Here is a 13,971-nt window from a genome sequence, read left to right on the forward strand (position 1 = left end):
GGAAAGTTTGTCAGTAAGTGCAATGTACATTCTGGGAATATGGGGCAGACATCTTGTTGAGGCAGGGGCTGAGACCCAGGAATTGGCTTCATCCACTAATGGTGGAGTCCATATGGCGAAGTTTGGCCAAGTGGGACTGCATGTGTTCGCCTCCGAGGAGACAAAACACGGCCCACTGTGGTTCGCCCTCACTTCTCCCGCACAATGAGGGCTGGACGCCATGGTGCACATGTGGCCCGAGGTCACATTTGTAGGTTTTTCCCCCGATTGCTCTGCTCCCACAAGTTCTAGCGAGAGTTAGCAAGACAGTCTATGTCTGCTGCCAGTAGCACCTTATTGGCCAGCTTTAATATGGTTCTCAGAGATATCACTGCCAGATGGCACTCCTTGGGAGATTCCCATCCGCAGGGATCCACTGTAGACCCAGTGAACTGCGCAATAGCTACAGTCCTGGAGTTTTTCCTGGAGTTCTTATTTTCTATATTTAATCTGAATGTTAGTATGAGGTCAAGAGTGTGACCAGATGGACACAACCGCTGTTCTCAGTGGGTCTTCCGGGTTATCAAAATGAATATTAAAATCACCAACGATTAATGCTTTATCTACAGAAACAACCAGGTTTGAGATAAAGTCTGCAAATTCACTAAGGAATTCAGTATATGGTCCTGGGGGTCAATAAATAATAATTAGAGGAATTGACTTATTGAACAAGACCCAGTGAACTGCGCAATAGCTACAATCCTGGAGTTCTTACAAGGATGTTTGTCAGCGGGATGGGCTCGGTCTACATTCAGGGTTTATGCGGCGGCCATTTCGGCCAGCCACGCCCTTGTCAATGGAGCCTCTGTGGGGAAACATCCTCTAACTTCGAGGTTTATGTGTGGTATCAGGCGGATGAGGCCCATCTGCAGGCTGTGCATATACCTTCCTGGGACCTTTCTGTGGTCCTGGAAGGTCTGTCAGGTGCCCCATTTGAGTACTTAGAATGGATCTACTGTCTCAAGACAGAGGGCTGATTTATCACCCTTGACCAGAACTATGGAAACCTTGGGTCTGGCCCCTCAGGGGCACCAGCTCATAGATTCTGGTCTCACAACTGAGGTTGTAGAGACCATGTTAAACGCTAGAGCACCATCCACAAGGAAATTGTATACACTCAAGTGGCGGATTTTTGTCTTGTGGTGTGAGGAACGTCAGCTAGACCCAGTGAACTGCACAATAGCTACAGTCCTGGAGTTCTTACAAGAATGTTTCTCAGCAGGGTGGGCTCCTTCTACAATCAGGGTTTACGTGGCCTCCATTTTGGTCAGCCACACCCCTGTTGATGGAGCCTCTGTGGGGCAAAATCCTCTAACTTCGAGGTTCATGTGTGGTGTCAGGCAGCTGAGGCCCATCTGCAGGCCGCACATACCTTCCTGGTACCTTTATGTGGTCCTGGAAGGTTTGTCTGGGGCCCCATTTGAGCCCTTAGAGTCAGCCTCTGAGAAGCTTCTGACTCTAAAGGTAGCTCTGCTGCTGGCCCTGACATCTCTCAAGCAATAGGAGATCTACAAGCTCTCTCTGTTGCCCCTTCCTGCCTTGACTTTGCCCCTGGATTAGCCAAGGCCTTCCTGTATCCTATGTCCGATTATATTCCTAAGGTGCCAACATCGGCTGCCCACCCTGTGGTGTTGCAGGCTTTCTGCCCTCCTCCATTACCCACACTGAAACAAGAGAGAATGCACCTGTAGTGTCCAGTAAGGGCTCTCTGGGCTCTACGCCACTGGCCGGAGCTGTGGACGTAAGTGGGAGCAGCTGCTGGTCTGCTTTGGAGGTGACAGTACAGGTGATGCTGTATCAAAGCAGCGCATCTCTAATTGGATAGTGGAAGCAATCTCTATGGCTTACGAGGGGTGCTGTCTCGCCACGCCTCTGGGCATAAGGGCTCATTCAACTAGGGTGGTCGCCTCCTTGAAGGCTTTGTCCAAAGGGGTATCCTTACAGGATGTGTGTGCTGCTGCAGGATGGTCTACGCCACACACATTCATTCGTTATTACAGCCTGGATATTCATTCCACCCTGGGCTTGAGTGTCTTGCAGTGACCCTCGGGTTTGGTTCTTTTTGAACAGGCCGTACCCTCGGTATGACGGAGTGGGTATTCTCATTCCCATAGTGTTATGCTAAATGCAACGTTGAAGTTCCCTTTGAAAGGGAACGTCTGGGTTATGCATGTAACTCTGTTCCCTGCATAGCTTTGTCATACCAGGGCAGGCCTGTGAATTGCGTCTTCGCTTCAGATAATAGAAGCTGATGGTGCGGTTCACAAGTGCCATATTTATATCACACGATGCGCTTAATTGCCACGTCACCTGATCATGGCAGGCCTATACATAGGCATGATTTTACACAAGCTTCAGATGCCCGTTGGGCGCTAGAGGTGCTCCCATATTGTTATGCTAAATGCAACGTCTCGTTGCCTTCTCAGGAAACAGGGTTACATGTGTAACCCAGAAGTTTTGTATATCCTAATACTGTTTTGTATTCAATTCTGAATTTCATGATGCCTAGGATTTAAACAGGATTTATTTGCCTTTATGTTTGACCTTCACTATGCAGAACAAAATTCTAGCTATTTGTGTCTGGTGTGAGATCTGTTGGATTGAGACCTGTTCGTATTTCTCCAGTTCTGTATGGTAGATTTGTCTGATCTGTGAGAGTTTGGCCCGGTAGTCTGAGTGTTCAATGGAGTTGTCAGTAGGGCTTCCCGATGCCGTTGCAGCTGCTGCCACAGCAGCTGATCCACCACCTTTCTCTGGGCCAGCCACCCCCTCTGCCAGCAGCATATTGTCCAGACGCATGAGCTGAGGATCAGGAGGGTCCTCTTCCTGTGCCCCTCGAATACTCAGACCTGGAGAGACATAACCAACCTACTGAATCATCTGGTGCATCTGATGAATCAAGAGAGTTACAGCCAACCTGGTTGGGATATTTTCTATAGCACATTTTAAGTATAATACTTAGAACATACAACTTTCTTTTATCTGATTTATCTAATTCTTTTACCATTTTAAGGAAGTGTTTGCCAAATGTAGGGACCCCATGCATACTTCAGCTTTCAAAACACAATTCATGTAAATCATGCTCTAACAAGACAGTCATGAGCTGAGTAGAGTCAGAAAAGAGAAAATGCAAAAATGTGCAGTGAAGGAGTTTTATAGCCCTTGAATTGAAAACCCTGTTTATAAGCCTTTGAGAATGAGTAGACACACAGACCCAAATGCATGCCTGAGACCCGTCATCATACTCTAATAAGAGCAAAGGGTGGCTTGAATAAGACTGATCATTTCTTACAAGAGGCAGTGTGTTAAACATTTTAGTGAGTGCCCTGTAACTAGCAAATGTAATATGACAGTGGCTCAGAATGATGACACTGCTGTAAAAATGCTGGATGATACAACTAAATATATAGTCATTTCTGAGCCACGGAAATATGTTGGAAAATACAGAGAGGAGCTTGCAGTGCTGAGAGAGTGAGCCTCCAGGTATGAATTTGTTTTCCCTCTATTTCACAGGGCTGCCTTTTCCCATTTACATACCACAAAGCCGATACTATGCGTTTACTCATCATCCAGCATGACAGCGACACACCACAACTGACACACACTCAACAGCAAAATGGCACATCCCTCACCAGAACATTGCTAAACAGAAAGTGTGTGTGTGTGGCACAAGTGTCGTCATGTTTTGTGGTTAACAAAGTGTGTTATTATACAATGTATCTCTGCTCTCTGCACAGAGCTGGCTGCTCCATATGTACGTAAATTTGTGATTAATATGAAGGAGTAGGATAAGTCATTATGTTTGCTTGATATTCTTTATGAGCCTCGAAGTAGTAAAGAGCCATCAAGATTGATCATAGTCTTCCTCATCAGTGCCCAACTCCCATTATTTCTCCAAATCTGTGTAATGAACACAATTCATGCATGAGAATAATGAATCAGGGGACGGGTAAGAAATCTCTCTATTGTAAAATATTTTAATCAAGACTTTAACATATATTTGATTATGACAGTGCTCTAAGGAGACTGGAGGCTGAGACAATCCTGCTTTGTTTCTGTCTGATGCCTTATGCATATGTTTTCATGGCCCACCGCCTTTCTCTCACTCTTCTTCCTTTACTCATCCCTTTCTTTACTCCTGCTCCTATCTTTTAACAGATCCTAATTAGTTCTCACTAACAATGGGACATGCACACCTACTTTGGTAAAGCAGTACCCTACATGACCTACATTCACAGCAAAGGAGAGGTGAAGAATCCAAATAAAACAAATAATCATATATATGCTAATAATGTTGTACAATGTGGTAAAAAAGGATTTTCCCCATCCTGATTTCTTCTGTTTTTCTGTACATCTCATACAAAATAGTTTTAGATCTTCAAATGAAATACAATATAAAACAAAGGAAACCTGAGTAAACACACAATACAGTTTAATTTTATTTATTTATTTATTTTATTGAAGAAAAAAAATGATCCATTACCTATCACCAATATGAAAAACTAACTGCCCCCTTAAATTTAAAATGTAGTTGTGCCAACTTCAGCAGCCATGACTGTAACTTGACAAATGCTTCCAATAACTGGAGATAAGTCTTTCACTTATTTGTAGGACTAGGACTTACTCCTATGCTTTGGATCATTGTCTTGCTGCATAATCCAGTTGCATTTGAGTTTCAACTTATAGACTAAAGATCAGACATTCTCCTTTAGAATTTTCAGGTAAAGAGCAGAATTCATGTTTCCCTCAATTATTGCAAGTTGCCCAAGCCCTGAAACAGCAAAGCATCCCGACACCAGAACATTTTCACCACCATGCTTGAGTGTAGGTATAATGTTCTTTTTGTGGAATTCTGTATTTGGTTTTACGCCAGATGTAACGGGACCCATCTTCCAAGCAGTTCCACTTTTGACTCATCAATCCACAGAATATTCTCCCAAAAGGTTTGAGGATCATCAATTTGTGTTTTAGCAAAATTCAGATGAGCCCTAAATGTTCTTCTGGGTTAGCAGTGGTTTTCACCTTGCCACTCTTTCATGTATGCCATTTTTGCCCAGTGTCTTTCTGATAGTGGAGTTATAAACAGTGACCGTTATTGATGCCAGAGAGGCTTGTAGGTCTTTTGATGTTGTCCTTGGCTCTTTTGTGACTTGCTGGATGAATAGTTGCTGTGCTCTTGGAAGAATTATGGAAGGTCGGCCACTTCTGGGAAGATTCACTTCTGTGGCAAGTTTTTCCATTTGGAGATAATGGCTATCACTGTGGTCCTTTGGAGTCCAAGAGCCTTTGAAATAGCTTTGTATCCCTTCCCAGATTTATATATTTCAGTCACTTTCTCCCTCATGATTTCTGGAATTTCTTTCAATTTTGGCATAGTGTGTTACCGCTGAAAAACATCCCCACAGCATGAGGCTGCCACCACCATGCTTCACTGTACGGATGGTATTGGCCAGGTGATGAGTGGTGCCTGGTTTCCTCCAGACATAATGCTTGCCATTCAGGCCAAAGAGTTCAATCTATGTTTCGTCAGACCAGAGAATTTTGTTTCTCATGGTCTGAGAGTCCTACAGGTGCCTTTTGGCAAACTCCAGGCGGGCTGTGGCTTCCGTCTGGCCACTCTACCATACAGGCCTGATTGGTGGAGTGCTGCAGAGATGGTTGTTCTTCTGGAAGGTTCTCCTCTCTCCACAGAGACACGCTGGAGCTCTGTCAGAGTGACCAGTGGGTTTTTGGTCACCTCCCTGACTAAGGCCCTTCTCCCCCAATCGCTCAGTTTGGCCAGGTGGCCAGCTCTAGGAAGCCCATTGGTGGTTCCAAACTTCTTCCATTTACGGTTGATGGAGGCCACAGTGCTCATTGGGACCTTCAATGCTGCAGAAATGTTTCTGTACCCTTCCCCAGATCTGTGCCTTGATACAATCCTGTCTCGGAGGTCTACAGACAATTCCATGGATTTCATGGCTTGGTTTGTGCTCTGACATGCACTGATAACTGTGGGACCTTATATAGACAGGTGTGTGCCTTTCCAAATCATGTCCAATCAACTGAATTTACCACAGGTGGACTCCAATCAAGTTGTAGAAACATCTCAAGCATGATCAGTGGAAACAGGATGCACCTGAGCTCAATTTTGAGTGTCATGGCAAAGGCTGTGAATACTTATGTACATGTGCTTTTTTTGTTTTTTATTTTTAATAAATTTGCAAAGATTTCAAACAAACTTCTTTCACGTTGTCATGATGGGGTATTGTTTGTAGAATTTTGAGGAAAATAATGAATTTAATCCATTTTGGAATAAGGCTGTAACATAAAATGTGGAAAAAGTGAAGCGCAGTGAATACTTTCCGGGTGCACTGTAATCCAAAGGGAAAGGCAAAGAACAAACAAAGACAGGCAAAGGTCAGGCGATCTGCAAATGGTCATAAAGCAGGCAAGGCAAAGTACAAATGGAGAAACAAGATTTTTTTTAAAACCAGAAACAAGAACACAGGACAAGGCTTGGTACAGTGAACACACTCAATACTTCGCGTTTGAACAAAGACATATGAAGGGTTTAAATACCAAACATAATCAACGGGAAATCTGAGGACAATGATAACACATGAGGGAGACATCCAATTATATCACAGGGGTGGAGACAGGACATAACACCATAACAAATACACATGTAAACAAAACAAATAACAAATAGACAAAATAAATGTCAAATGCAACCCCGGAAGTGCACCGTCGCGTTTCGGGCTTCAGAGCACACTGCATGCTCTAGCGCTCTTTGCCCAAGGGGAAATCCTAACACTTTTGTTTTATCTTAGATTTTGTTTTAATTTCTGAAACAATTTAGATATACACAAACACAGAAGACATGGGTACTTTTTCACAGCACTGTATCTGCTATTTTAGCAAAATGATTATATGTATATGTGTGTGTGTGTGTGTGTGTGTGTGTGTGTGTGTGTGTGTGTGTGTGTGTGTGAGAGAGAGTGTGTGTATATATATGTATATATAATCTCACAACAAAACTGTAATGCTCCCCATTAAGATGATAAGATGAAGCAAATTAATAGGGGAAACTACCTACAGTGGATATAAAATGTCTACACCAAGTTAAAATTGCAGATTTTTGTGATAAATAAAAGAAAGAACCCAAAATAACCAACAAAACCAACCAGCAGAAACATTTTGGGGGGAAAATAAAAGTAATAAAAATGTGTGTGATCCGAGTGTGTAATCTGATTGCACAAGTGTGCACACCACTCAAATAATACATTGTTTAAGCATCTTTTGCTTGTGGTAAAGCACTCAATCTTTCTGTGTAAGATTCTTAGCACATCCTGATTTGGCAATTTTATTTCTCTTGAGCTCCAGATATATCAAATTCCAAAGAGATCCCCTGTGCACAGCCATCTTCAAGTTATTCTACAGTTTTTTAGTAAGATTTAGATCTGGCTCTGACAGGCCCGTGATCTGGGCCTTGATCTTCTTCTCCTGAAGCCATTCCTTTGTTGACATGAAATTGTGCTTTGGGTCATTATTGTGCTGGAATGTGAAATTTTTCTTCATCTTCAGCTGTCTAATAAAGGAATGTTTTGTGCCAAAATAGTTGGTATTTGGAGCTATCCATGATTCATTCTATCTTGACTACAGCAGTTCCACCTGAAGAGAAGCAGCCCCATAGCATAATTCTGCCACCACCATGCTTCACCATGGGTATGGTGTTCACTGAGTGATAAGCCATCTTGTTTTGTGCCAGACATATCCTTTAGAAACAGTTTGCCACAAGGATTGGGGTGATGTGGGCAGGTAAGTTTATTTATTTATTTATTTATTTATTTTTATGAGAAACAAGTCCAGACTTGTGAAGAATATGAGAGATTGTTGTCACATGCAGGGAATGTCCAGTACTTGCCAGATATTCCTGCAGCTCCTTTAATGCTGCTGTAGGTCTCTTGGATATAAAAACTTCTCATATACTGAGTCAATCACAGTTTCACTTAGAAGTAAAACTTGCATGAGAGGCAACAAGAATATCCTCAAGGGATGCGTGCAAAAACACACACACACACACACACACACACACACACACACACACACCTTCTTAGGCCTTCTCTTTAGGCATATCAAATTTATATAACCACAAGCAACATGTATGCAAATCTCACAGTATAAGCCAATGATTGAGCCAGTGTTGTACCGATAAGTAAATGTGTGTATGTCGTAGGTTAGAGGCCATGTAGTTTAATGGTGTGAGAGGCCATGGATGAATGAGGTCATTTGTGGGAGACACCATTTGGCCATTCGAACACTGCAGTGTCAGCATGTTGAGCCAAGACTACAAGAAACAATGAGACCCTGCTCCACTGACTTATGCGCACAAACACACACACACACACACACACACACACACACAGACTTGTATTACTTCACATGGGACCTTTCATTGACATTAATTATTAATGCAGCGTATTAATGCTATCCTAAACCTAAAACAAACCCTAACCTTAAAAGGTATAATAGTTGATTTTTAAAATTTCTTACATGTGCATATAACCTGTAAAATATGCAGAACATGATAAAATAGAACAGGTTAAGCCATGGCCTCTGCACAAGTGTCAGTCACTTAATAGTAGGCTTGGGGAGTAATGATAATGGTAAAAATGGTAACTGTAATCCGTTACAGTTAGGTCAAAAAACAAAGTAATCAGATTACAGGTACATTTTGTAAAAAATGGCAATACTATCAGGATAATTTTTTTTTCCATTTAAAACCAAAGAAATTAACCTTTTGACACAACACAATATATACAGCTGCTTGATTATAGTTCTGGTTCACTTTTGCCAGTCTTATCTCACGTGAGCAATCTCCGGGTGCATGCGCAAATAAATTTTGTGCAAAAAAGTTAGTTTGGTAGAAATTAGCACAAATTGTTCTCTGAAATGCTTTTGTTAGGGTGGCCATACGTCCTCTTTTTCTGACCTTAAAAAAAGCATCCGGCCGGGAATTCTAAGTTTGAGAAAATGTCTGGGATTCAGCTTTATTTGTGATATATACATTGAATATATATAGTGAAATTCTTTTCTTCCCAGCTTGCTAGAAAGTTGGTTTCAGTAAGTCTTGCTCAAGGGCCCAACAGTGGCAGCTTGGCAGTGCTGGGGCTTGAACCCCTGACCTTCTGGTTAGAAAGCCAGAGCCTTAACCGACAAGTACAGACAAATATGCCACATCCTCTCATCATCCACACATTACCACTTGCAGGAATCTGACACATAATTGCAAACACACACCTCTCATGTATGTGTAGCTCTCTGCAAAATGGATAGATTAACTTTCTCTCTCTCCCTTATTTACACACACACACGCACACACACACAAAATGTGAGTGAGAACATGTCAAGTTGTTTATTCCTTAGGATGCCTAAAAAGTATTTAAAGATTTAAATTCCAATAAGATTCTGAATAAGCTTCATTACATAACTTTCAAAAGCTTGTTGAATAATATATATTTTTTTTAAATTGCCTTCTTCTGTCTAGAATGGTCATCTCCCTCAGACTAACTCTCTGTTCACTGAGTGGAGAGAGAGAGGCTGTCCCCCACTGCACACAAAATGAAGTGGAAACAGACCTGCACTTTTTAACAACATGATCTAATTATACACAAATTAGGTAAAAAAAAATTTCCTACTTCACAACCCATGAAAATGACTTCAATCTGACACCAAACAAAAACAAACTCCCACACCTGCTAGGAGAAACTTCAGCAAGCTCAAACCTAGCTGCCAGGTTTATGAAGTCCTGTCATGACAAAACCAGCATAACCAGTAGAACAGGACCACCAACTGCACAATAACATCAACACTGTAAACATGCATAAAAATCTTAGAAACATTTGGGTGATTTGGGTAACAAATCATTGTGTATTTTTTATTCTTTTATTGGTATAATTTTATCATTATTAATAATAATAATTACTATTATTTTAACTTTTGTTTTTTAATTGTTTAAATGTGTATATCTGTAATTTAATGTTACAAATGCTTTGGCAATATAAAGCCTTTTAGTCAATAACGCTACTTGAATCGCTCTGTGTGTGTGTGTGTGTGTGTGTGTGTGTGTGTGTGTGTGTGTGAGTGTGTGTGTGTGTGTGAGAGAGAGAGAGAGAGAGAGAGAGAGAGAGAGAGAGAGAGAGAGAGAGAGAGAGAGAGAGAGAGAGAGAGAGAGAGAGAGATTGATTGATTGGTTGATCGATCTCTAGTCTGCCATGTTAAACTGGTCACAGTTTCAATGATAGATCAAATGTAAAACATTGGCACTAGTTAAGTCACTGATCAGTTAACAGGAGAAAATCACTCACAATTATTGTATATAATTCAGAGACCACAATGTTCAAGAAACACTCAAGCTCTTCCCACTTACTGTATGCCCTAATACCTTAAATTGGTCCTTTTTCTGCTGAGTTAACTGAGTGTGACAATTTTTATTCTGGCAAATAAAGCAAAATATTTGCTTCCACTATCCTCACCATTTCATGTTCTCTGCATTAGTCTGAGGAAACGAGAGTGGAAAACAAATCAAACCTTGGCCAACATCCACATGGCAAAAACATGGCTAAGGAAAAATGCTTGCAGGCCTGCCTTCTTTCATACACGTTTAGGATAACTAACATACCATTAACACATTAATGCAAATGAACAATTCCCAAAAGTAGTGACAGACTAATTACAATACCTGAGAATGCACTGAAGGGAGGCTACAATGTGGTTTCCAACATAAGAATTGACACAGCTTAAACCCTGGACTTGGTCCACTGCTTCTCACTTTTCTGCCCCATTCAGAATTGTAGAAAATCCATGCTAAACTCAGTGCACTGCTGGAATGCCTAACAGTGAGGACTAATTGTGCATGCTACATGCCAGCAAGATGGAGTGCAACAACCTGACACACTATTGTTAATACTATGTCAATTAGAGGGATAAACAAATAACAGTATTTGAACAGAGGGTTCGTGGTAACGATTTGGCAGTGGAGAATATATGGGAGCTTATCTTGCAGCTACTCAGTGATTGCTGATAAATTAGAAGCTAGGTTTTGAGATGAATGGACTCTTTGATAGAATGTGTGAGTGAGTGAGTGAGTGAGTGACAGAAAGAGTGAGGGGGGGTGCAGAAAAAGCCCTGTTTGTAATGGATGATGTTGATGAAATCTCATCTATGTTAACTGAGTGATAAGCTAATAATGATCTCAGTCATTGATGTGTGAAAGAAAACATACTCTCACACATTGTAACATGCAAGTACACACAAACACAGAGATAAACAAAGAGAGTGCAAGGTGCTAGCAGGAAAAGTAAGTTGCTGTCAGTTCATGTAGGCCTTGTCCCTGAATGATGTTGCATTTCCTCTCCCCAGGAGAGGGATCTCTGACAAGCAGAGGGAGATAAGGAAGGAAAAAGAGAATAGGGACCAGAACAGATAACCTATAACAAACATATTGTAAATTTTTTACCAAGCACACACAAAATTAATCACTTCCCTACTGAAGAGCTGATAGTGTGTTTGGCCTTTGGCCAAAAATCCACAGTGGTTTATGAAAGCACACACAGATATATATATATATATATATATATATATATATATATATATATATATATATATATATATATACTGTATGTATATATACATACAGTATATATATATATATATATATATATATATATATATATATATATATATATATATATATACTGTATGTATATATACATACAGTATATATATATATATATATATATATATATATATATATATATATATATATATATATATATATATATATATATATATATATACTGTATGTATATATACATACAGGGCCCTCTACTAATATTGGCACCTTTGGTAAATATTAGCAAAATTCACAAAAAACTCTGCTCTCATGGATATCAAACAATTGCAAACAAAATACGTTTATCAAAAAAAAAAATCGTTGTTAAATATAGGTATATTTAACAGTATGAATTTGGTTAAACGGTCTTACCTAGTAACACACTATGCCAAAGAAATTCTAGAAATGATGAGGAAGAAGGTGATTGAAATACATCAGTCTGGGGTTACAAAGCTATTTCATAGGCTCTGGGACTCCAAAGAACCACAGTGAAAGCCTGTCCAAATAGAAAAAAACTTGGCACAGTAGTGAACCTTTCCAGAAATAGCCGACCTTCCAAACTTCCTCCAAGAGCACAGCAGCTACTCATCCAGCAAAAGAGACAAGGACAACATCAAAGGAAGTACAGGCCTCTCTTGCATTAATTAAGGTCACTGTTCATGATTCCACTATCAGAAAGACACTGGGCAAAAATGGCAAAAATGGAAGCGTGGCTAGGCGAAAACCACTGCTAACCCAGAAGAACATTAAGGCTCATCTGAATTTTGTGAAAACACACCCTGATGATCCTCAAACCTTTTGGGAGAATGTTCTATATATTGATGAATCGAAAGTGGAACTGTTTGGAAGGCAGGGGTCCCGTTTCATCTGGCGTAAATCAATCACAGAAGTCCACAAAAAGAACATCATACCTACAGTCAAGCATGGTGGTGGAAGTGTGATGGTGTGGGGATGCTTTGCTGCTTCAAGGCTTGGGCAACTTTTAACGGGCACTTTTAAAACCATCACTGGAGGAAAGTCCTCCAGTGTTCTTGATATAAAACGGTTCTGCAAAGAAGAGTGGGCCAAAATTCTACCACAGTGCTGTGAAAGACTGATCTCCAGTTACCGCTGCTAAAGGTGGCACAACCAGATTTTAATATTAAGGGGGCAATTAGGGTTTTTTTTATTTGTTTGTTTTTACACGAGTGATAGGTGTTGGATCACTTTTGGATCACAAAGTGTATTGTGTGTTTACACAGGGCTGCCTTTGTTTTTGTATTTTGTTTGAATGTCTAAAATTAGATATAAACAAAAACAGAAGAAATCAGGATGGGGGCAAATACCTTTCCACAGCACTTATATATATATATATATATATATATATATATATATATATATATATATATATATATATATATATATATATTTAGACTTTTAGAACTTGTGTAAAAGAAATGATGATACAGACACACACACACACACACATATATATATATATATATATATATATATATATATATATATATATATATATATATATATATATATGTGTGTGTGTGTGTGTGTGTGTGTGTCTTTATCATCATTTCTTTTACACAAGTTCTAAAAGTAGATAAAGAGAACCCAATTAAACAAATGAGACAAAATTATTATTCTTGGTCATTTATTTATTGAGGAAAATGATCCAATATTACATATCTGTGAGTGACAGAAGTATGTAAATCTTTGCTTTCAGTATCTGGTGTGACCCCCTTGTGCAGCAATAACTGCAACTGAACATTTATGTTAACTGTTCATCAGTATTGCACATTAGCTTGGAGGAATTTTAGCACATTCCTCAGTATATAACAGATTTTTGAGGGTTTCCTGCTTGCTTCGAGTCCTTCCACAACATTTCTATTGGGTTAAGGTCAGGACTTTGAATTGACCATTACAAAACATTAACTTTATTTTTCTTGAACCATTCTTTGGTAGAAGGACTTGTGTGCTTAGGGTCATTGTCTTGCTGCATGACCCACATTCTCTTTAGATTCAGATGTCCTGACATTTTCCTTTTGAATTCCCTGGTATAATTGAGAATTCTTTGTTACATAATGATGGCAAGCCATCTAGGCCCGTATGCAGCAAAACAGGCCCAGCAACTTAGAATATGGCACCTTTGGTGGCAGACCACAGAAAATTATAGGAACAGATAGTCTTAAATTATATTGAAGTAAATAATAAAATGTAGATTCTCCAGTACCATGGAGCAACACATAATACAGTAGTACCGTACACACGACTACATATAGTGC

The 13,971-nt window shown here is 40.0% G+C and overlaps 1 protein-coding gene across 8 annotated transcripts in view; it reads right to left on the reverse strand.

Moving 5' to 3' along the window:
* Positions 1–13,971, reverse strand: part of pbx3b (pre-B-cell leukemia homeobox 3b) — a 193,503-nt gene that overhangs the window by 26,262 nt on the left and 153,270 nt on the right. For all 8 annotated transcript variants that reach the window (XM_017468706.3, XM_017468703.3, XM_017468705.3 and 5 more), the window contains one exon: positions 2,647–2,888. In XM_017468706.3, the coding sequence (XP_017324195.1) occupies positions 2,647–2,888 (242 nt within the window). The remainder of the gene's footprint in view (positions 1–2,646; positions 2,889–13,971) is intronic.

Source organism: Ictalurus punctatus, chromosome 5 (genome assembly GCF_001660625.3).
Source record: "Ictalurus punctatus breed USDA103 chromosome 5, Coco_2.0, whole genome shotgun sequence".
NCBI classification, from domain to species: Eukaryota; Metazoa; Chordata; class Actinopteri; order Siluriformes; family Ictaluridae; genus Ictalurus; species Ictalurus punctatus.